At 41.5% G+C, this 22,843-nt stretch overlaps 1 protein-coding gene across 4 annotated transcripts in view; it reads right to left on the reverse strand.

Moving 5' to 3' along the window:
* Positions 1-22,843, reverse strand: part of ITGA9 (integrin subunit alpha 9) — a 541,618-nt gene that overhangs the window by 448,670 nt on the left and 70,105 nt on the right. For all 4 annotated transcript variants that reach the window (XM_081971274.1, XM_081971275.1, XM_081971273.1 and 1 more), the window contains exons 6-8: positions 12,910-13,039; positions 10,948-11,033; positions 8,436-8,504 (exon numbers count right to left, since the gene is read on the reverse strand). In XM_081971274.1, the coding sequence (XP_081827400.1) occupies positions 8,436-8,504; positions 10,948-11,033; positions 12,910-13,039 (285 nt within the window). The remainder of the gene's footprint in view (positions 1-8,435; positions 8,505-10,947; positions 11,034-12,909; positions 13,040-22,843) is intronic.

The following is a 22,843-nucleotide window of genomic DNA, read 5'->3' on the forward strand; positions in this document are numbered from 1 at the left end:
GCCGACCCCGGACAGAACCTGGGGGGCCGTGTCCATGGACTTCTTGTTGGAACTGCCCCTGTCTTCAGTTTTACCACGGTCCTCGTGGTGGTGGACATGCTCACCAAGATGGCACATTTCATCCCGTTGGAGATTGCCAACAGCCCGCGCCACTGCCCTCATGCTCATCCAGCACGTGTTCCGGATGCACGGCCTACCTGACCGGGTTGTATCAGATCATGGGACACAATTCATGGCCCAGTTCTGGGAAGGGCTGATGGCGGCTCTAGATGTCCAGGTTTGTCCTCAGTGCACCATCCCAAAACCAATGGGGGGACGGAGAAGGTGATTGGGATTCTGGAACAGTACCTTCACTGCTTCGTGAACCAGCAGCAGAACAACTGGGCGGAGTACCTAGCTGTGGCAGAGTTCGCATTTAACAACTCGCAGCATACCTCCACATGGATGATGCCCTTCATGGCGAATGTCGGGTACCACCCTCGCTTTTTCCCTCTCACCCCACTGGGCTCTCCAGTCCCCGCAGCGCAGGACTTCCCCTCTGAGCTCCAGGCGGTCCACCAAGTAGTGCACCACTATCTGAATCAGGCAAAGGAGGACTACAAAAGGGTAGCAGATAAGACTCGACAGTGCCAGAGTTGGCTATGGGAGATCGTGTGTGGCTGTCCACGCGGCATCTTCTGTCCCACCGGCTGACTAAGAAGTTGGACCACCGGTATCTTGGGCCGTTCCCCGTGGAGACCATCATCAACCTGGTGGCCTATCGCCTAACCCTCCCACGCTCGATGCGAGTGCACCCGGTGTTCCATCGCTCGCTCCTGATCCTGGAGCGGTCCGCTGTCCTCTCCGCCAACCCTCTTCCCCCAGCCACCATCCAGTGAGGTGGACACACAGCCACCACACAAAGTGACCCGGATCCGTGACTCGAGATGGCTCAAGGTACGGTTCCAGTATTTGGTAGACTTGACGGACAAGGGGTCGGATGGGGGTACCTGGACTGATGCAACGGCCGTGCATGCCCCTTCTCTGGTGCAAGCCTATCATGCGCAATATCCCTCGAGGCCACATCCCAAGCGTCAGACCCAGGGGAAGGGCCCTGCGGTGAGGGATAGTGTTGTGGCCCAGCAGGAGCCGTTGGAGCTGCCACCAGACTCCGACAGCGAGGGTCCCTATGAATCAGCTCTGGAGGATGTGGAGGACCCTGGACAGGGTTCCGACTGAGCAGGGATCAAAGAGGCTGGTTGGCCACCAGGAGGCGCCTGAGGCATGGAGCAGTGGTGAAAGCCAAAGGGAGTGTGCTCCTGACGTCATGCCTTGGAGCAGTGGGGAGGAGACAAGGGAGTGGTTTCTGGATGCCCGGCAATGGAGAGCTGATAGACGTAGAGAACAGCTACGCAGTTACAAGAGATGATTGGACCCAGGTGATCGTAATCAGGCTCCTCTCAAGGCTATTTAAGAAAGGACTTTCCAAAAGCTGTTTTTGCAGGAATCAACTTATCATTAGAGTTGGAGACACTCTCAGATCGGTCTTGTACCTCGGCAGGCTGGATTGCTGCCAGGGTGTTATCTGTAACTCGGCAGGCTGGATTGCTGCCAGGGTGTTATCTGTGCCTGGGTTGCTGCCGGGGCATTGACTGTGCTGGATTGCTGCCAAGGTTTGAATTGTGTGCAAATAAAACATCTTGCAGAGACCTTGTTTCGGAGTGCTTTGGTATACAAGAAGGGGGGTCAGAATATTAAAGTATATTCATTTATCTAATCACCTTTGTTTAATTCTAACATTTCACTAAAGATCATACACCATATTTTTGGAGTATAAGATGCACCTTTCCCCTCCCTAAAAGAGGGTGAAAATTTGAGTATGTCTTATACGCCAAATGTAGCCCTGCCCACCCACCAGCCCCCACTCTTTGGCCTCTGCCTCCCAGCAATTTACCTCCTTGAAGCAAATGGAGAAAATTGGACTTGCGGAGACGGTAATAGGCTATGGCAATGATGGCGAACCTTTGGCATTGCGTGCCAAAAGTGGAGGCAGCGCAGGGGGGCTGTGGGTGGGCGTGCCATGCCCATAATCCTATGCGCACAACCCCATGTGCATATGTGCACAACCTCCCACCCACACATGCACATGCAAACCCCACCCTCTTTTGAGTCCGCGATGATCTCATTTTTTGCCCTCTCCAGGCTCCAGAGGCTTTCTAGGAACCTGGGGAGGGCAAAAATGGCCTTTCTCACCCCCCAGGCCCTCCTGAGGCTTCCAGCACCTTCCACTTGCACCCACAGCACCTGCTGCTTCCCACCACCTTCAGAGGCAACAGAGGCAAACACAACTCTTGATGGGGCCGCTGTGCTTGCGTGGTCCTGGCCCGAAGCCTCATGACCCTCCCCCTGAGCCAAGAGCAGCTCAACTGTGCCGGGAGGCATCTGGCAACACCAGCAGTCTCCCTGGTGGCTGGCAGGCAGTTGCAAGTGTAATGTCCCTGATGTCCAGCGCCTTCCCCCAGTGCAGAAAGGGTGTGCGGTGGGCAAACAGATTCCCAGGGCAGGGGTGGGGTGGGTGAAAGAGAGATCGGACCAGCAGGTGGGGTGGGATTCCCCTGTTTGCCACAGGAGCAATGATGGGCTGAAGCGCCTCGCCGGGCATTTTCATTCTGAGGGAGGTGGAGCTTCCCTGAAATCTCCCTCCATGGACTTGAGGGGAAACCCTCTTTTTCCCCTTCTCAAATCACGGTGTGCCTGGTGAGAGAGGGAAGGAGAGGGAGGGAGAATGTGCACCACCTCCAATTAGCTCTCCAAGCTTGGCTTCTCGCCTCTGTGGCCAGCGCTTCGCGCCCGGCCGGTGCATGGGTCACTGCGGCACTTAAGCGAAGAAATACATGCAGTCCAAACGAGCCAGGGAGAGAGAGAGAGAGCGCCTGTTTGCCCACCCACCTGCTGGGCTGAGGCTATGATTAGGGTTCATTGGTGGATTAGTCTCTCCAGCTAGCCGGCGCGCTTGGCAACCTGTTGAGAGGTACCGCTCTCCCGCAATTTGAGAAGGGGAAAAAAGGGGGGCTTTCTTCTCAAATCCACGGAGGGAGATTTCAGGGAAGTTCCAAATGCCCAGCGGGGTGCTTCAGCCCAGCGCTGCTCCAGCGGCAAACAGGGGAAACTCCCCCCCTCCCCTAGTCCGATATTTCTCTCTCACACACACCTCCAGGAACCTGCTTCCCTACCACACACCCTTTCTGTGCCTTTCTCCCATGGAGGAGGATATTCTGCCTCCTAGCTCAGGAACCAGGGGGGGGGGGCAGGCAGGTGCAATGGTAATGGGGCAGAAGGTTAATGCGCACCCATCCGCACCCACCACCTCCGCCAGCTCAGGGTAGAGGACTCGTGTATCAGCCGAGGCTGCGGGGAGCCCCCTGCGTGTTGCAGAGGGGGCCCCAACCTTTGCCCGCATGACAAAGCATTCCCCATCACTAAGGGTGAATGGGAGTATCCCCAACAAGCAATGGACGTGGCAGCAAACCACCCGCCTGCACTCAAGTCAGCCTGCCTCTATCCCTGCAAAGGCTCTCTGGTCTCTGGCAAGACTGGATTCTTTCCTGCTCTACTGCATCGTGTCTCTCCGCACCCAGAGGTGGCTGGGGCAACAGTTCCGCCACCCCCTTGTCAAGCCCAGCAAGAAATCCTGATCATCCCACCAGATCCATCCAAAGAAAGAGAGAGAGAGCTAAACTCAGCTTATCTGTTCTCCCCGAGCTAGAAGCAGCAGTAAAGGGCAAAAAAATGGCTGAAAACAAAAGATGAAGTCAGCTGGCCAGCGCACGCATGCGCGCTGGAGCTGACAGGGCAAAGTCACACAAGCCCTGACAAATGGCTCCGCGTGCCACCTGTGGCACTCATGCCATAGGTTCGGCATCACGGGGCTATGGCAATCCCTGCAGTCTGAAAGAGCTTATCATCAGGAGGCTCATGCTTAAACTGAAATTGAAAATGAAACTTGCTGTTTGCTGCAAGAGGCAAATTGCTAGGAGGCAGAGGCAGGTTTTTTTTTACCTGCAAGGAGTCAATAACTATAAATGCCTATAGAATGTTCAAATTGTTAGACTTATTTTTTTAAAGACTGCTTTATTATTGTTCTAGACAACTTAACAAAATGAAGAAGTGTTTTAAAATAAATGCTTGATCTGAAGAGGCCCAGTGCTATTGTACCTTTTTTAAAATAGCAGAGAATAATGTATACTTCCCAAAAGCCATATCAATTTTAACAGCATCTGTACAGGTATAGCCTGAAATGTAACACCACAAACAGTGTATATCTTCTGTACTGTTTGTTGTTTGCTGCAAGGAGGCAAATTGCTGGAAGGCAGAGGCAGATTTTTTCCCCTTGTTTTCTTTGCCAAAAGCTAGATGCGTCTTTTTTTTAGAATTTTTTTTATTGTTTTAATTAAAAAATTTTTTAAAAAAATCTTCATTACATCTTGTAGAAAGCATGTCGATTGGTTACAAATGAATTTCATGCATTACTATACATCCTTCATATTTTTAATTTACATTTTAAAATCGAGGATCTTTATGTATTTTACCATCAATGTACCATCATCCTCATTTAACTATAACTATTTAAATATGCTTTTATCTAGAATCATTTGCACTTGAAGACACAACCACCTACTGGCATTCATTAGCTATTCCTATAAACCTCCAATAATTACCCTTTTATAGCATATTCCCTTTTTTTCCCAACTCACTATCTAAGTCTTATATCTAATTGCTTTTACCAATGCTAAGACATATAAAAATCATTAAACATTATCCATTAACATTTTCTTATTGTTATTATAGTTATCTAAAGAAAAAAACAGAAAAAGAATTTTTTTGTCATTTATATCACATCTCCTCCCCACTGACCCAAGAAAAAATACAACTTTATAATAAAGTCTAAACAAAAGTTTGTTAGTAAAGTTTATAAGTGCCCAAGAAAAATTACATCTTTATAATAAAATCTAAACAAAAATATACTAGTGAAATTGATAAATCTTTTCCCCAGGTCACAATTTACAGTTTATATCCAAATTATTTTTACTAATTGAGATTATTACTTCATTATTATTATCATAATGAGCTATTAATTAACAAATAAACATTTTAAAGAAAACAATCTAAAAGTGTCTAATAAATCCTATTTATTAATCACCAAAGATTAACTAAGTTTTGAGTTATCAACCTTCATCACCAGCCTGTGTCTTTCCAGGAACAAAAGTGTCTTCTCTCTTTAGCCAGTTGTTGTGTCAATTCTCTTATAAACTTCTTTATAAAGTTTTTAAAAACTTCTCTCCGCACTTTTTTGCTTGAAAGATCTCTCATATAGTCTTGTTGCCCTTGAACTGGTATTAAAATCTCACCAGCTGGACTCACTTTCACTGCCTTCTTTCTGGAGCCGTCTCCGACTTTGTCAGCCTGGGGGCTGTCTGTTTACCGCCGGCTTGGAGAACTTCCCTTGGGTCAATCAGGGACTTTGCGGTGTCCCTGAGACCAGCAAGGATTTGTCTCCCTGTCACCGTCTCTCCAGGACTGTTTAGGTCCATATGGACCGTGCAGCTGGTAAAAGAATCAACGGCGGTCTTGAACTATCGAGACCGCACATTGTGTCATCACGACGTCTGGCTCATTCTCCCCAACGCATCTTATATTTTGATGTAAGTATATATTTTATACTCCGAAAAATATGGTACTTACATAATTCTAATATTATTACACAATAAAATACTTCCATAAAATATTGTTTACTTTCCTTTCCCTTTCTTTTTATTTTTCCTTTATACAATGTCTCTCACACCCATCCTAATTTTTAGTCATCTTTTTGGGGGGGGAAGGTTGCCTCCCAAACTGTTATTTTAGGTTTTTTAAGCCTTTTATTTCATCTGCCTTTAAAACTATATTTTGACTATACATTCTAGCTTTCTCTCCCCTCTCTACCTTTTCCCACTGTCTAGTTTTAAGCTATTTATTCTAACCCTTTTCTCTTTTCCCCAGCTATCTTGCTGTTTCTCCCATTCCCTTTTCAAATATTTTAAACTGTTTTTCTCTTGTTTTAATTCCCTATTCCAAATGGTGAAATTCATTTTTTTTACTACCGGTTCTATGGGCATGGCTTGGTGGACGTGGTGTGGCTTGGTGGGCAGGTTAGGGGAAGGATACTGCAAAATCTCCATTCCCACCCCACTGCAGGGGAAGGATACTGCAAAATCTCCATTCCTACTCCATTCTGGGGCCAGCCAGAGATGGCATTTGCAGGTTCTCTGAACTACTCAAAATTTTCACTACCAATTCTCTGAACTACTCAAAATTTCGCTACCGGTTCTCCAGAACCCGTCAGAACCTGCTGGATTTCACCTCTGCCCTATTCCCTATTAATTTTAATAATATCTCCTTATTGTTGTCTTAGTTGTCTTAGGAGACGACAAGTTGAGTCTAAGGGAGGGGTCAAATACATCATAAGTCATGAATCCCTTCATACCCACAAGAGATCTACATCCAGCCTACCTTAATTTCCCCCCTCATCTTTCCCATGTTTCTCTCAATGGTCAGCTAGCCAGATTCTTGTTGATCTTCTTGCTTAAGCTGGCAATAAATCTTTATACTCATTTGAACAGCCTGAATCTCCTATTTTCCTGGCACTTGACAGACTACCATCTGACTTTATTATACTAATTTATTTTTGAAAACCTAATTGTTATAACAGATAATTGTTATTTGGATTAAAGTAGCTAGATGAAGAAAGACTATATCTGGCAGATTTAAGACTGAAGAGATCACACACTGGATGACTTAACTGAATAATATGTCACTATTTATTAGAGCAATTTCATGAAGGAAAAGATCACTGCTATCTGTTTGTCATAGGATTTCCCTGAGAGGAAGTCTAATGTTATTGTGAATTTTTTTAAACTTTTTGCAATTTACATCTGTCAACTTTAATTTACAATTTATTTCCAATTTTTAAAAGTCAACTACTTCAGATTATGTGCCATGATAATTGAACTTCATAAAAAGAAAGATCCTAGCATTATTTTTTGTGGTACAATTATGTGTTAAATAGCCAGAGAATGGTTTAGTAGTGTGTAAGTCAATCAGAGGTCACCTTACTAAAAGTCTCATCTAAATGCCACACAACTCAGAAACTTAGCTTTTGCATTATTTTGCTTTACCTGATACCATAGGCTAGGTGTGTCAAATTTGAGGCCCACGGGCCAGATACGTCATGTGCTGACCACACCCACCTCTGGTTTAGCAAAGGGGAAAAAGTTGTGATACGTCATGTGATGGTGTATCATCGCGAGTTTGACACCCCTGCCATAGGCTCTACAAATAAGAACATATATTTACCTTAACTGCTTGATAGCATTTGCAAAAAGGGTTCTTATCAAGCTGATAAAAATCTAGCACTAATTTATAATGCATGGTTTATATGGATGGATGATCCAAGACATCTGTTCCTTAAAATGTTCTCAACTCAGAAAATTGCAGCAGAAGAAAGAAATGGGATCAATTGAGTAAACTCTTGCCTTGAAAACATTGTGCTAATGAGCAGCTTGAATAAAGCTTGGACAAGAACACTGTGGGGTACTCTTTATTACGTTTATTTTTAAAAAGTAAAAATTAATTTTTGACAGTGCTAAGTTTCAATGATAATGACCGTGGTCTGGAAAACAAATTTTCAGATATTTTTGCCAGGAACTGTGGCTGGCATATTCAGATGCAGTGATAAGCTATAAGCGGGCCCAGCCCTGTGGAATGACCTCCCTCCGGATATTAGGAATACCTCTGACCTCCGCTCCTTTCGTATTAAGCTTAAGACCCACCTATTCCAAGCAGCTGGCCTGGCTCAACTTTGATCTAACCATATCGCTCCTGACGGGCTTTTACTGGGTATTTTAATTATATTTAATTTAATTATCTAGGGGTTTTTAAAGACTGTATTTTAATTGTTTTATTTATCAGCCGACCTCCTCCTTGTGTATGTCTCGGTATATGTCTCTGTTATATGTTTGTTTTGTCCATATTTATTTCATATGTTTCATTGTACGCCGCCCCGAGTCCTTCGGGAGAGGGAGCGGCTAAGAAATAAATATTTATTATTATTATTATTATTATACTGCCAGTGAAGATGCCAGCCAGAGTTTCTGGCAAAATGTTTGGAAATCTGTTCTCCAGGCCATGGTCAATAAATCCTAAAGCCCAACACCCCCAAACACTATTATCTGATACTATTATTATTATACTATTTTGATATGTATATGGTTTTTAATAATGACTGTACACCGCCCCGAGTCCTGCTTAGGAAAGGGCGCGGTTTATAAATAAAAGTTTGATTGATTGATTGATTGATTGATTGATTGATTGATAATAGCTGATTGTAGTGAAATGTATTTTTCTTTAGGGTTACTCACCTTTTTACCAGAAGCCTGAAAGACTTTGATCAAAGAGCCAGAATTCCGATCTGTGCGGAATATGTACACCTATGAAGTTAAAAAACAAAGTTTTATCTCCAATAAAATTAGATCAACTGATATAATTCATGCATATCAATGTGCCTATCATGCAACACTTTTTTTGGGTAAGCAGTGTTATATGAAATGTAAAAAAGGCATAAAATATAAGAAGCCAAACATGATTAATGTTTAAGAATGTAGATGATACATACATAGATAGATAAGCAATAAAGCTAAAACAATTTTACACCAAAACATTCATATAGCACTTTCCACCACTGCTTCATTGATTCATATATTGCCCTTTATTCTTAAGTGTCTTTTTTTCTTTTTTGATGAACTCTATCCAACCACAACTGTCTCAAGCATCCTCTTTTTCATTTACTTTTTTAAAATATAATTTTGGGGAATTCAATCCTTTTATCTCAGTGAACTTTATGATTTACTCCTCTTGCATACCGCAATCTTCCAAATTACAACTAGCCCGCATATATTAATCTCTAACATCCATCATGACACTGGTTAAGTAAAGCTTTCACAAAATGTATTTTAGTAAGACGGAGAAGGTTTAGATTAAGTTATTCGGCTCAGTCATTTCCATTCGCCATGCAGCATACCCTGTTAATAGTAAGCACAATCTAGTTTTATCACAAGCACAAGCACATTAGTTTATGTAAGTTGGAATTCTAATCAAGAAACTATCTTCCAAGCCAGGGCATTCTTTTTCACATTCCAACAAGGAGGTATCTGCAGTGCACATACTCACTCAAGATACTAATTACAAAAGTGAGATGTATTTAAAGACTAAGAATATACTAAACACATTGCATGACTAAGTTATACACAAGAAGACTGTCTTTCTGGTGTAAATGTTGATAATAATTATTTGTCATATATAAAATATTCTTCTCCAGAAAGCTTTAGTGCCTGAAATATTGTGCTAGTTTATAGCTTTAATTGCTAAAAGTACAAACTAAAATTACAATTTCAAAATTATGGTGGATTTAGGTAGCTATCAACCTTCATTCCAAATAATATTTGAAGATAGTAACAGCAATCTACTTTACAAGGTTAATGGGTAACCCATGTTCAAAAAGTAATGATCTTATGTTTGGCATATATGAGATGTCCACTCAGCAGCAGTTAGACTATTTGCCTATTAAAGTAAGCCAGAACTTCATATACTGGCCTACAATTCAGTACTTGCTCTTGACCTACAAGATATGCTATAGAGCTTCACAACTACCTTACTTAATGTAGTAGAATAGCAATTAAACAGTTAGGCCTCTTACGTAGCTGATACAGCATTCCTATACTGGATCATATATTGCAGTGTTCTATATTAAAGATCAAAATTGGGGAAACATGTGGTTATACAAAGCTATAACATAGTTTATTTTTGGCTCTGGGTGACGTAGAAATGGAGATCCATGGATATGTGACTGTACAGCAGTAAAATCAGTTAGAAAGTAAGGTTGTGGTTAGCTTCCTGATTTCAACTATGTATTTAATGAGATGTAAAAACATGGACTTGTTTGTGGTTTTCCAGCTATGTTATGTTTCTGCCCTTGTCTATCTAATCCATGAAAGCATCAGGCAATGGCAGTCAAAAAGGGGAGGGGGAAAGCCAAGATCTAACCACACCATTTTTATACTTTGCTTATCTGCAAAAGTGATTCTGATTCATTTTAGGCTTGCTAAAAATGATTAAAATAAATTAGAGGTTAAATGTAGTCTTTGCACAACTATACAGATTGCATATAGTAGCAATTTTTATGCTTCAACTCACTCTAAAGCAGTGGTTCTCAATCTTCCCAATGCCACGAACCTTTAATACAGTGCCTCATGTTGTGGTGACCCCCAACCATAAAATTGGTGTCTCAGTTCCTAAGACCACTGAAAATATGTGTCTTCCAATGTTCTTAGGCGACCCCTATGAAAGGGTTGTTCAACCCCCAAAGGGGTCCCGACCCACAGGTTGAGAACCACTGCTCTAAAGGTTGGAAATCTATGGCTTATTAGGACATCCTAATCAAGAATGTGGAAGTTCCTGATTAAAAAATAAATTCTGCTAGAGTCTATTAAAAACTACTGCTAATTTGAATAAACAGTATTGAGGTAGGTAATACAAAGATTTTCTAAATCTTTGGTCTTGATTACCGCCAAAGTGTTCATCAAAAATGATTATATACATGGTAGCCACAGCTTGAATTTAAAATGAATTGTGATTTTAAAAAAGGAAGATTTCTCTATCTGCTGCTGCTAGAAAATGGGTGAGGAGATTCTCAGAAAAATGAGAGTAGGACCCCAAGACAAGGAAAGACTTGAACAAACTAGGTATTGTTAATTATCCTCCTTTTGTTACTGGCAATAAAATATTTTCAGGAATACTCTTCAAAATGCTGCAGCCCCACACTTCTTGTCCATTTTCTGGATGAACTATCAGTTGAAGTTTGATCAACAGCCAAACCTTTCCAACGCCTCCATCCTGGGGAGCTCCTCCAACGACGTCCATGGTCATCAGTTGAGAGAAGTGACCTGCTGCCACTGCATATCCTGAGCGGGGCATTTTTACGGTGAACAAGCAGAGAGAAAAAAATGACCAAAAATATCAGGAAAAAAAAGGTAATGGGGCCAAGGCTTAGGTCATCTATCTGGATAAAGCATTTTTCCCCTTCTCTCAGAGTGGAAGTTAGAGTCAAGCAAAACACCTTCAAATTCTATAAGAGCCTTACTTTCCTGGAACAGGAAACTCACTGTTCCGGGTTTGAAATAACAAGCAAGTTTTACAATAAGGTGGTAAATATGTAAGGAAGAGACACTAAGAACAATAATTTAAGTCAGAAAAGATATCAGAAGAGTTGATAGTTATTACTGAACAAATTAAAAGCAAGACAATAAAAGGGAAGAAGATACTAGAACTGAAAAGGTGTAAAACAGATAATTTCTATCACATTATTGATTGAATTTAATATTGCAAATAGCAGATGTTAGAGAAACAAACCACATATGGAATACATGGATAACTAAAGTTTTTCTCCAATTCCTAAAATACTATAACCCATGCTCCTCAAATGAAAATGGATTATGAGAGATTGAAGTCAGTTATAAAGGAATTATTCACTAGATCCAAGTGGAACAGCATAACTCACCACAAAATATAGTGAATTAGAAACTTGGTTGACATTACTGAGTCATTTACACAAGTTCATGGAGGTCAATACTGTAACCTGATTCACAAAACAAAAGCTACATGGGAATCACATTGTACTTTCTGTATAAGCAATGATACCTCTAATTTCTAATGCTGTATGTGGAAAGAAACTGTTTTTTGTGCAACTTTTCCCAATGAAGTCAAAATTAGTGCATCACCATATCAGTAAATTGCAACTACTTGTAATAGTAACATGTTAAAATATTTACATATTTATCAGTGACAATATAGTAAATATAAATTATAACGGTATGTGGAAAAAGAGAATGAACCCAACAAGTCAATTTAGATTTAAACGAAACAAAATAAAATGTAGCTGAAAGAGGCAAAATCTTTATTTGAAAGGTCAATAATAAGATTTTATTTGCCTCTCTAAAATGACACATTATGAAACAGGAACACACTTTAATGTTCAACTCCTTTTCCTTGTTAAACCATTATGTCATATTTGAAAGGCTCCTTGCTTCCTTCATATTATGAATTACAGGTCTTTTATCTGTATTATAAATATTAACATTCATATTTTTTCAAAGAGAAAACCTCTATGTCTTTTTCTAATCAAAGGAACAAACAAGCAATAGTCTTTTCTTCAGAAAAGAGGTCCACCACCTTTTCTTAAAAGTAGATGAGGACTTAACAGACAAATAGTTAAGGAAAGCAGAGATTTGCCTTATTCAGCACAACTGAGAACTGGGTAGAAGTCATTAGAAGAATTAACATTTCTCCTGTGATACTGACTGCATTTTTAAATAGATGTTTCTAAGTCTTACTAAAAATAATGCTTACATTCCCCTATTACCCTAAGCATATTTTCATGGAACAATAAAATCACTGAAAAAGGACTTCTTAAGTCAGGATCATTTATTCATTTTCCAAACATGTAATAATCATTTTAACAAAGGCACATAGATATTTTGTAAATGACTTAGCATCAATCTTAGCTTCCCTTTGGGATTTGCAGTTGTCTAAGGGTACTAAGATTTTTCTGACAATTAAATCCTTCAATCCAGAAGAAGTTACTAGATTGTTTTATTGTGCATATGCAACATTGTAGTCAAGACTGTGAGTGGAAGAATTCCTGAATCCAAACTTTCCAGAGATGCAATTCCTGGATTTTTCACCTCTGAGAATTCCAAAATTCTTATATTTCACTGGCTATACATTTATGCATGTGACTATTTACCAATAACAATTTGAAAATTGTTGTGCTTTGCTTACCTAGATATATGTAACGCCTGGCTATCATAGATTCATCTTTCAGTTTGAAATATGTATTATCAGTGAGATTCAATACTTTGATCGTTCCTGTCCAATAGTAAGACCCTGGAGCTCCCATGATAACCAACTCCTATCAAAAGAAGAGTTTTGTCATGTTAAATCTCTATAATCAATGGAAATATATATTTGAGACTCCTTATGCATAACTAAATCCAGAAACAGAAATATCCTGGAGTCAAGGGAACAAAAGTTCTGAAAATGTAGAAAAGAGTGTAATAGAATAATCTGGTTTTCTCCTACTCTACTCTACCCCATAAATATCCTGATCCTACCTGCCTTTCAGAAGACATCTGGGTCTTCTTTCAGAACTTTGGGCCAGAATGAGAGAATCCCCATGAAATATTGTGTACTTCGATCATATTCACTCTTTATCATCTACTTGATTTTAATTATATGTGCTGCTTTTGTATCTGTTGGTTTTGATGTTTTCTTCAAGGATTACAGAAAATCTACTTTACCATTGTAAAGTATTGTAATAGAATTGGGAAATTCTGCCACTGATTCCCTCTGTTGCACTCTGCTACAGTCTCCATGTCAGGTATTAGATTTTGAACCACCCTTCCCCTTCCTATCAGCCCTTATATTGTAACAAGACAGGAACCACCACAGCAGGCAGAAAATTCTTTAGGATAAAATAAGTCTGCTTGTGTGCTCAGGATGTGCAATATCCTGGTATGTACTGCCCATATCCCGATACGGATGTAAACAAAGGAAGGAGGGAGTCACCAACCCCTAAGCCAATCATCTGTTTGAACCACAGGGGAAGTAAACACTTATTCTTCTTCAGAATTAATGTATTGATTCAAAAAAAGTTTTATACATAAAACAGAATTAAAGTTAAACATTATAAAAAAAACTAAAGTGCAATTTCTTGCCTTTAAATTTGTCAGCAAAAACTCATTTTGTACTAGACCAGTCAATTCTCCTTCCACAACTATGCTTAAGTTATGTTTACATTAAATTTATATACTGCCATTTTCATTATTGAATGATTCTGGCATGGTAATCCTCTGCATATAAAGGCATATATGAAATCTGTGCTCAGAGGTAGCAAGTATTGGAAGGAATACTGACTTACTTATACAGAGTATATCATAAATACTAAGACCTGGTAATGAGAAAAAAGAATTCTATTTCTTTTTAAAGCCCCCTTTGTCTATGTTCCCCAGTTGTCACAAGCCCTCACAAGAGTTCACATTTCTAAATCTTCTAAGCCAGTGTTGGCAAACCTTTTCAGCACTGAGTGACAAAACGGGAGGGTGTGCACATAGGGGAGCACCAGAAACCAGAAGAGCAGTTCCCCTGCGCTTGTTGAGTTTCTGGTTTCTGGTATGCATATGTGCTCCAGTCACCTAGTCTTCTGGTTTCTGGAAAGCATGCACACACAAAGACCAGCTGGCCAGCATGCGCCAAGAGCAGCTGGCCAGTGCATGGGGTAGCTCGGGTTCCCGGAGCACACATGTGTGCCAGGGAATTGCTCTTCTAGTTTCTGGAGCTCCTGCACATGCAGAGACTAGCTGACCAGTGCACATGTGCACACTGGAACCCGCAACATGCGATGGCTGGCGTGCCAGGATAAATGGGACATGTGCCATAGGTTCGCCATCATGGCTCTAAGCTGTCTCGATCTCCTCCGGCAGATCAGGGAAATAGCTGCAAGCCAATGGGCATGGTTGTTTTAATATATATAACCACAGAAGCAATTAAATGTGCAATATTTTGGTGAGTGGCTATCATTCAGGGACAACTTTTCTCTGAGAAGAAAATAGAATAAGCATGGCTGAATGCTCCTATGTTATATACTTTCCTGTTTGATCCAGATACCGTTTATCTACATTTCCTGCTTACACTGGCTAAAGCTTATGTTGTGCACTGAAACTTCAAAGCCATCTTCTGAATGAGGAATGGGGGGGAGGGTTCAGAGCATGGGAAAAGAAACAGGCTTGATACTGCTGACAAGCCAGGAAACAGCTGCTGCTGACATTGCATTGATGATCAAACACTTCATCACGAAGGTTGCCACCCCATTTCTGACTAACCTAGTTCTAGAAAGATCCTACCAAACTGTTTTGAACACCATGACATAAGTTTTGTTTACAAGATCCAAAGTAATTAAACCCATCAGGCCAAATTCAAAGTTGCCTTGAAAATTAGACATAGCTATGTCAGAATTAGACATTACTAAAGCCATATGGCTGTCATAAAAAAATGGCCAGAATCTCAAATGCAGTTCAGAAAAACCTACCAGAACAAACTTGTCCATCAATCCAATGTACATTTTCTGATTGAGAAGAGTCGGATTTCTCATACTGAGGGTTTTTTTTAAAGATTGAATTTAGATTGTTCTTCATGTAAAATGGATATAGTCTCACAGAACTATAGTTCTAACCAAACAGAACATAGAAATAGGGGAGGGGGATTCCCACTCCCCACAATGGTCCAAGTTATCTAAATTGGGAGCAATATGCCTCCTAGAAGCTTCTTAATCCTATTGCCATGCTCAACCCCCTACACCCAAAAGGAAAAAAAGTCCAAAACACATCCCTTTCAATAATTATATCATACTTCTAGTGAATTCACTTATAGTCCTCCAGCTGATCAATGTTAGGAGTGATGGAGGCCTGGCCAAAGGAAGCTTGCTCAGCATTGTTTAAATGTAAAATGGCCCAGGTGCAATCCTCATACATTTAGGAGGTATCCTTTTCTCAACCCTGAAAAGAATAAATAATTCTGAACTATAGGCACCAAATCCTGTACACAGCAGAATGTAACCAAAGGAATAAATGGTAAAAAGTGTGAATTAATAGAGGAAATAGAGGAATAAAATCATATATTGTGTGAATGCACAACTAAGAGAAAGATGAAGATACAGTAGATCTAAATGAAGGTGGTCTGATCCTACAGAGAGGGAGTAAATGAACATATATTTTATAAATGATGTATCAATGGTATTCAAATCCAGATAAATTGTACAAGATATATAAGAGAATCACAATAAATATTGGAAATGTAATCAATCTGAAGATGCTTTTATCATATTGGATGGACTTATGGGAATAAAAAGTTTTGTAATCGAATATTTATGATGGTTGAGAATATTATGAAAATGGATTTTTAGGAATGACAGAAAAGCAGCTGGAAAGAAAAACATGGGACTTTATATAAGACATTGGCACAAGGTTTCTATATGCCCATAGTTGGAAAGAAAAATATATACCTACCTTGGAAGAATGGAGTTTGAAAGCAATGCAGCTAGCTATCATGACAAGATAATGACTTCTTTTCATTTTTTTCATGAAAATTTTCATTTTTGTGACTTGGAGACCACTGTACGATTTATTATAAGACAAATTAACATTTGAGTTTCTAATTAGAGAATAAGATTGAATTTGACAATAGAAATATTGTTTTGTTAAATGTAAATTTATTTACATTTGACAATTTATGTGTGAGATTAGAATTAAGAGAATAATAATTTAGGAATAGTGGATTTTTGGAATGTTGATTTTAAAGGTTAGTATTATTTAAATATATAGAAAGGTTGTTGTATTGATATTATTTGTGGAATAAAAAAAAATCAAAAGTTATATTTGTTATAAAATTAATTTTTTGTCATTAACTTTGTTTTATTTCCTTTTCCTTTAATATAAAATTTTCATTTTAATATTTGGTTCTGAAATTTAATGAAGATATTATAAAAATATGAATGGTAGGATAGAATATATGTCAGAACATAATATTTGAAATCATACAAGTTGCTATATAGTTTTTTTATTAGATGCAAATCCATAGGCTGGCAATAGTTTTATGTTTTTGACTTGCTGGAGAATGGTGTTAATATAAAAAGTAAATTTTGCTTTAAAAAATTGAGCAGCATTCTAAATTAATGAAATCTGAGGAAATAATTAATCTATTATATGCAGTGACAACCAGTTCTCTGCCCTAATGACAGGCTGGGTGGGTGGGGGTTGGGTGGTCATGTGACTGGGTGGTCGAGGTCAACCTAACATCACTCATCCGGCCCCGGCCCTCTCAGCTACGCCTGGCCACTGGAGAGTGCCCGGTTGGGAACAGACAGCTAGCCCTGGCTGGTTTCCTAACCGCAGCCAGGCAGATATGCAGCTGGTCTAGCTTCACGCCTCTATTCACACATTAGGCTAAGTTCAAAAAAGTTGGGAAACCAGCTGTTTTGGCTTAGAGTGCTGCACCACTCCACAATCTGGCCCTTGGGGGTTCGCGTATTAGCAGGTCCACATCTCGATGCTCTCCCCCCTCCCCCCGCTTTTCATGCTCTCCCCCCTCCCCCCCCGCTTTTCATGCAAACAAATGAAAACCAATTTTGCACTCCATGGCACTACCAAGCTCTCTCAGATGCAGATTCCCCAGATGTTGCAATGCAGGCAGAATGTGGACACATAGGAGAGGAAGCAGACTTCTTCTGCTTCCAACGATAGAAGAGAAGACCGGCTGCCCCATTCTGTTCTCCACCCCGCTTCTTTCCCCTTCCATCACCCTAATAAACCAGGGAAGGTGAGAGAGAGAGAGAGAGAGAGAGAGAGAGAGAGAGAGAGAGAGAGAGAGAGAGACTGACCGACTCACCCTCCCGAGGGACCTCTCTTCCATCACCAAATCCCCTCCACGACCTGTGTGTTTTTGCACAAGGTTTCCTTGCTGCTCCCTGTTCCAGTTGCTTCCCCTTGGCTAACGCCCAGTGAAGGGAGAAGTTGCTCTGCAACAAACGGCTGGAGACAGGGGGCGAGGGGGATGCCCGAGTGTGCTCCTGTGCTGAAAAACCTTCCCTTATCTTCCTCCTGTGTAATGATTGGGCCCTTTTTACCCCATCCAGTGTGAGCCCGGTTGCTAAATTCCCTCCCCCCCACACTATCAAAGAGGATGGGAGCTGCAGTCAATAGAGAAATGAGAAAGGGAGCTGGCGGCATGAGGGAAAGACAAGAAGTAGACAAGGATAAAAAGCGGCTTCCTTTCCTCATGCCAGTTGCTCTGTTATTCCCCTCCACCTTGTGCTATCAAAGAGGATCCTGCCTGGGCACTGCACTCCATAGGAAAATGAGAAAGGGAGCTGCCAGCACGAGAGAAAGGTAAGCAGTAAGGAAAGAAGAAAAATGGCTTCCTTTCCTCATGGTGGCTGCTCTGTTGCCCTTTTCTCCATTTCAGCGCCACACCATGGAACTTGCCCCCACCCACCACCGCCCAGGCCCTTGCATCCTTAAGCATTTGTTTGCCCTCGGTCACATTTTTCAATAGCATTTCTTGCCATTTTGTGCAGGGAAACAAGTTTGTGGGGCTAAAAAATACCTTCAATCAATTAATTCCATCTTCCGGGTTGCTTCTTGGCGCCGACAGCAGGCTTTTTTTTGAGCTTGTCAGATCAATAGGCAGTAGAGGTGTTTTTTTACGATCTTTAACACCTTGGACACTCTTAAATTCTTGGAATTTATGAGGGAGAGATTCAGCTGTCGGGTTAAGCCTCTCGTGTAGCCTCCAGAAGGATTTATAGCCTCTGGAGTGCGAGGAGGTGTGCCCCCCCTTGCAGTTGTTGCATTCTCCTGTCTTTTTGATAACCTCTGCTAACAAGCAGAGCCAGTCGCCGGGAACAGCCTTAACTTCTAACAACATCTCAACATCTCAACATCTCAAGAAGGAAGGAAGGAAGGAAGGAAGGAAGGAAGGAAGGAAGGAAGGAAGGAAGGAAGGAAGACTTTTGCAAGTATTTTAAGTCTTAACTGGGGGAAAAATCTTTTTAAAAAAGAACGCTACTGCTAGTTCGAGAGGCGTGGGCTTAGAACAAAGGATTCAAAATGGCGTTGATTTATAGCTGAAAACCTACAGAAAACGAAAGCTAATTACTTGCTGATAGCCGGGGCAGTAAAGGCGGAACGGCTGAAACAACCCTAACTATTAACAATCTCTAAGCCAGTTTACATAACCTGAACTACTTAAATGTCAACGTTTTAACTTCGAGCAACTTAGAAAGAAACATTTGCAAGTATTAATTTATAGCCGAATACCTAAGGAAAACGAAAGTTAACTGAATGGTGACAGCTAGAGGAGGCTGAAAGAATTATTAACAACTTTAAAGTTAGTTTATACAATTTGATCTATTTGGAGGAGTATTTTGTGAGAAAGTGGTGTGTTTTTTTTTTTTGTTAAACATGGCAACGGAACATAAGCTGGCTTCCCTAGGTGCTACAATAAATTACCAGGATTTGAAGGACTTTATAAGAGAAGAAAATGCTTTTTTAGGCAAAGAAATTAAGGAGGTTAAAGAAATGGTTCAGGATACCATTAAAAAACATGATCAGCTTGATAAAAACCTACACACTATAGCCGCAGGTTTGTCAGAAATTGTTCTTAAGGTGGACAGTAAAGTTGAACATCTGGCTTTGGATTTGGAAACTAAAATGTAGGAAACGGATTTGAAATTTGTTGAAATGGAGGGGAATATGCAAAGGATGGATAAGGAGATTATTATGATGCAATTCAGATCTATGGAGTATGCTGTCAGACTGAGGGGTATCAGAGAAAACCCTAGAGAGGATTTAAGAAAAGCTTGTGCTGATGCTTTGGCCATGTTATTAAAAATCGAGGATTCTTCTGAGATTTCTACTAGGATTGACAAAATTTACAGAGTAAATTCACGTATAGCATCACAAAGGCAACTACCAAGGGATGTTGTGATATACTTTACTGAGAGAAATTTTAGAAATGATATTTTGCAGATCTCCTTTTATTCATCTCTTCAAATAGATGGAAAAATTATTGGAGTTTTTAAAGAGTTACCTCCAGCGATGTTAAAGCTCAGAAGAGATTTTGGATTTTTGGTAGCGGAATTGAAGAAGAGAAAGATACAGTATAGATGAGATGTCCCAATTGGTGTTATATTCAGTTACGAAGGGGTGAGGTACCATCTGAATACAATAGACAAAGCTAGCGACTTTTATTATGGAATACTCAAGAAAAATGCAACCCCCCCACGTACATCTACACCAACACCAGTAGATTTGGATGTCTTAGAGCAGAGGATGTTTGAGAAAGAGACAGAAGAACAAAGAATGCAGACACAAAAAGAGAAGGAGGTGCAGGGTGCTGTAGGTGGAGTGGACCCCTCTGGATCTCTGTTGAGTTCCTTCTTGGAAGAAGCACCGTCTAAGTCTCTCACTGAAATGCCGATACTTAAACCTGTCGAACAACGTATTACTAGATCCACGACTAGACAAATGCTAGAATCTCACAAGCGCGTCGACCCCCAAACACAAGACCCCCAAACATAAGAAAGAAGTAAAGAAGCAAACCGGAGCCATGGGAGGAGCAGGGCCGAAGATTAGTCTTGTGGAGAGAGATCTTCAGCAAATGCTTTCAACGCTCCAGACCAGATCTAAAGATGCTTAAGCTATTATCTTGGAATGTGAATGGAATGAACTCCCCACAAAAAAGGAAAAAAATATTGTATTATTTGAAGCAATTTAATAATGATGTTGTTTGCCTTCAAGAGACTCATATTAGGCTGCAAGACCAGAAGTATTTAGTGAATTCAAAACTGGGAACATCTTATGCTGCTTCTGATTTGGTAAAGAAAAATGGTGTGGTGATATATATAAATAAAAGATTTTCAACTAAAGTTATAGAGGCGGATGACGCTGGTAGATATATAGCAATTCAATTTGATACAGACTTTGGTCCCATTCTGGTGCTAGGAATATATGCTCCAAATCAACGCCAAGAAAGCTTTTATAAGATGCTCCATTTAAAAATTTTAGACTGGAACTTTAAGAGTATTCTAATAATGGGAGACTGGAATGGAGTGATTTCTCCAAGGATAGATAAGAGTACAAAGACTAAATTCACTACCAAATTACCAAAGGCTTTTTTTGATTTACAAGATGACTTGAAATTAAAAGATGTTTGGAGGACACAACACCTAAATGAGATGGATTTTTCTTTCTACTCAGATAGACATAAATCCTTTTCAAGAATCAATTCCATCTTGACAAGATTTTTTTTTTGCAAGAAGTTGGAATTGATTGATTGAAGGTTTTTTTAGTCTCACGCGGCATTTGCCAGTTCGCCAAACTGCACAAAATCTTAATTACTGGTATTCCTGAACTGGTGTGAACCAGCAGCAGCCCACGAGATGAGAAAGTACAGAAAAAGTTATTAGATTATTGGGAGACTCAAAAATGAATGGAGATTGCTGAATATTTGTCTAGAGCAGTGATAGCGAACCTTTTTGGCATCACGTGCCAAAAGCGGGGGGAGCGTAGGGGCGTCGTGGGTGGCCGTGCCGCACCCATAATCCTATGCGTGTGACCCCGTGAGCATACACACACAACCCCACCCCACCCACACATGCGCATGCTAACCCCACCCTCTTTTGAGTCCGCAATGATCTCATTTTTCTCACTCTCCAGGCTCCAGGGGATTTCTAGGAGCCTGGGAAGGGCGAAAATGGCCTTCCTGACCGCCCCAGGCCCTCTGGAGGCTTACCACTTGCACCCGCAGCACCTGCTGCTCCCCGCCGCCCTCAGAGGCAACAGAGGCAAACAGTACTCTTGGTGGAGTGGCTGTGCTCGCAAGGTCCTGATCCAAAGCCTCATGATCTCCCCCTGCTGAGCCAAGCATGGCTCAACTGCACCGGGAGGCACCTGGCAACACCAGCGGTCTCCCTGGTGGCTGGCGAGCAGGTGCAAGTGCAATGCCCCCGATGTCCAACACCTTCCACCAGCATAGAAAGGGTTGCGGTGGGGAAACAGGTTCCTGGAGTGGGGGGAGGGGTGAAAGCGGGGAGGGGGGCGTTTTCCCCTGTTTGCCACAGGAGCAGTGCTGGGCTGAAGCGCCTCACTGGGCATTTTCATTCTGAGGGAGATGGAGCTTCCCTGAAATCTCCCTCCGTGGACTTGAGGGGAAAGCCCCCCTTTTTCCCCCTTCTCAAATTGCAGGAGAGTGGCACATCTCAATAAGTTGCCGAGCTCTGGAGAAATTAATCTGCCAATGAATCCTAATCGTAGCCTCAGCTCCTCTCTCTCCCTTCCTTCCTTCCTCCCTCTCTCTCGCCAGCATGCGGTGATTTGAGAAGGGGGAAAAGGGGTACTTCCCCCCCCTCAAGTCCACAGAGGGAGCAGTGCTGGGCTGAGGCGTAGGGAGCTTTGCTTTTCATTTTCACTGACACGGGGATAATAACTCCGACAGTTTTGCAAAAAATCATGGCAAAACTTCGAGTGTTTTGGAGATTTCAGCCCAGCCTCTCCTTTCAAGCTCAAAGCAGAGGACAATTAAAAAATATAACTGAATAAATGTATGTACTGCTGTTCATAGGAATTTTAAAAAGGAGACGGGCATTGAAGGTGCTCTGAACAGAGTGTTTGACTCGGAGGGGGAAATATTGAGTTCTTTTCAAGGTAACTTGAAAGCAATGGCTGCACTAGAAACTGAATGCTTTGCACAGATTGTAGAGAAGGAAGAGGAAGAAAACAAAGCAAAGCTCCCCATGCCTCAGCCCAGTGCTGCTCCCTCCGTGGACTTGAGGGGGGGGAAGTCCCGCCTCTTTTCAAATTGCAGTGTGGCTGGTGAGAGAGGGAAGGAGAGGGAGAGAGCACGGATCACCGCGGCACTTGAGCGAAGAAATCCATGCAGTCCAAGCGAGCCAGGGAGAGAGAGTGCCTGTTTGCCCACCGCCTGCTGGGCTGAGGCTATGATTAGGGTTCATTGGTGGATTAGTCTCTCCAGCTAGCTGGCGTGCTCGGCAACTTGTTGAGAGGTGCTGTTCTCCCACAATTTGAGAAGGGGGAAAAAGGGGGCTTTCCCTTTAAGTCCATGGAGGGAGATTTCAGGGAACCTCCAAATGCCCAGTGGGGTG

This window comes from Natrix helvetica, assembly GCF_964273705.1.
Source record: "Natrix helvetica genome assembly, chromosome: Z".
NCBI lineage: Eukaryota > Metazoa > Chordata > Lepidosauria > Squamata > Natricidae > Natrix > Natrix helvetica.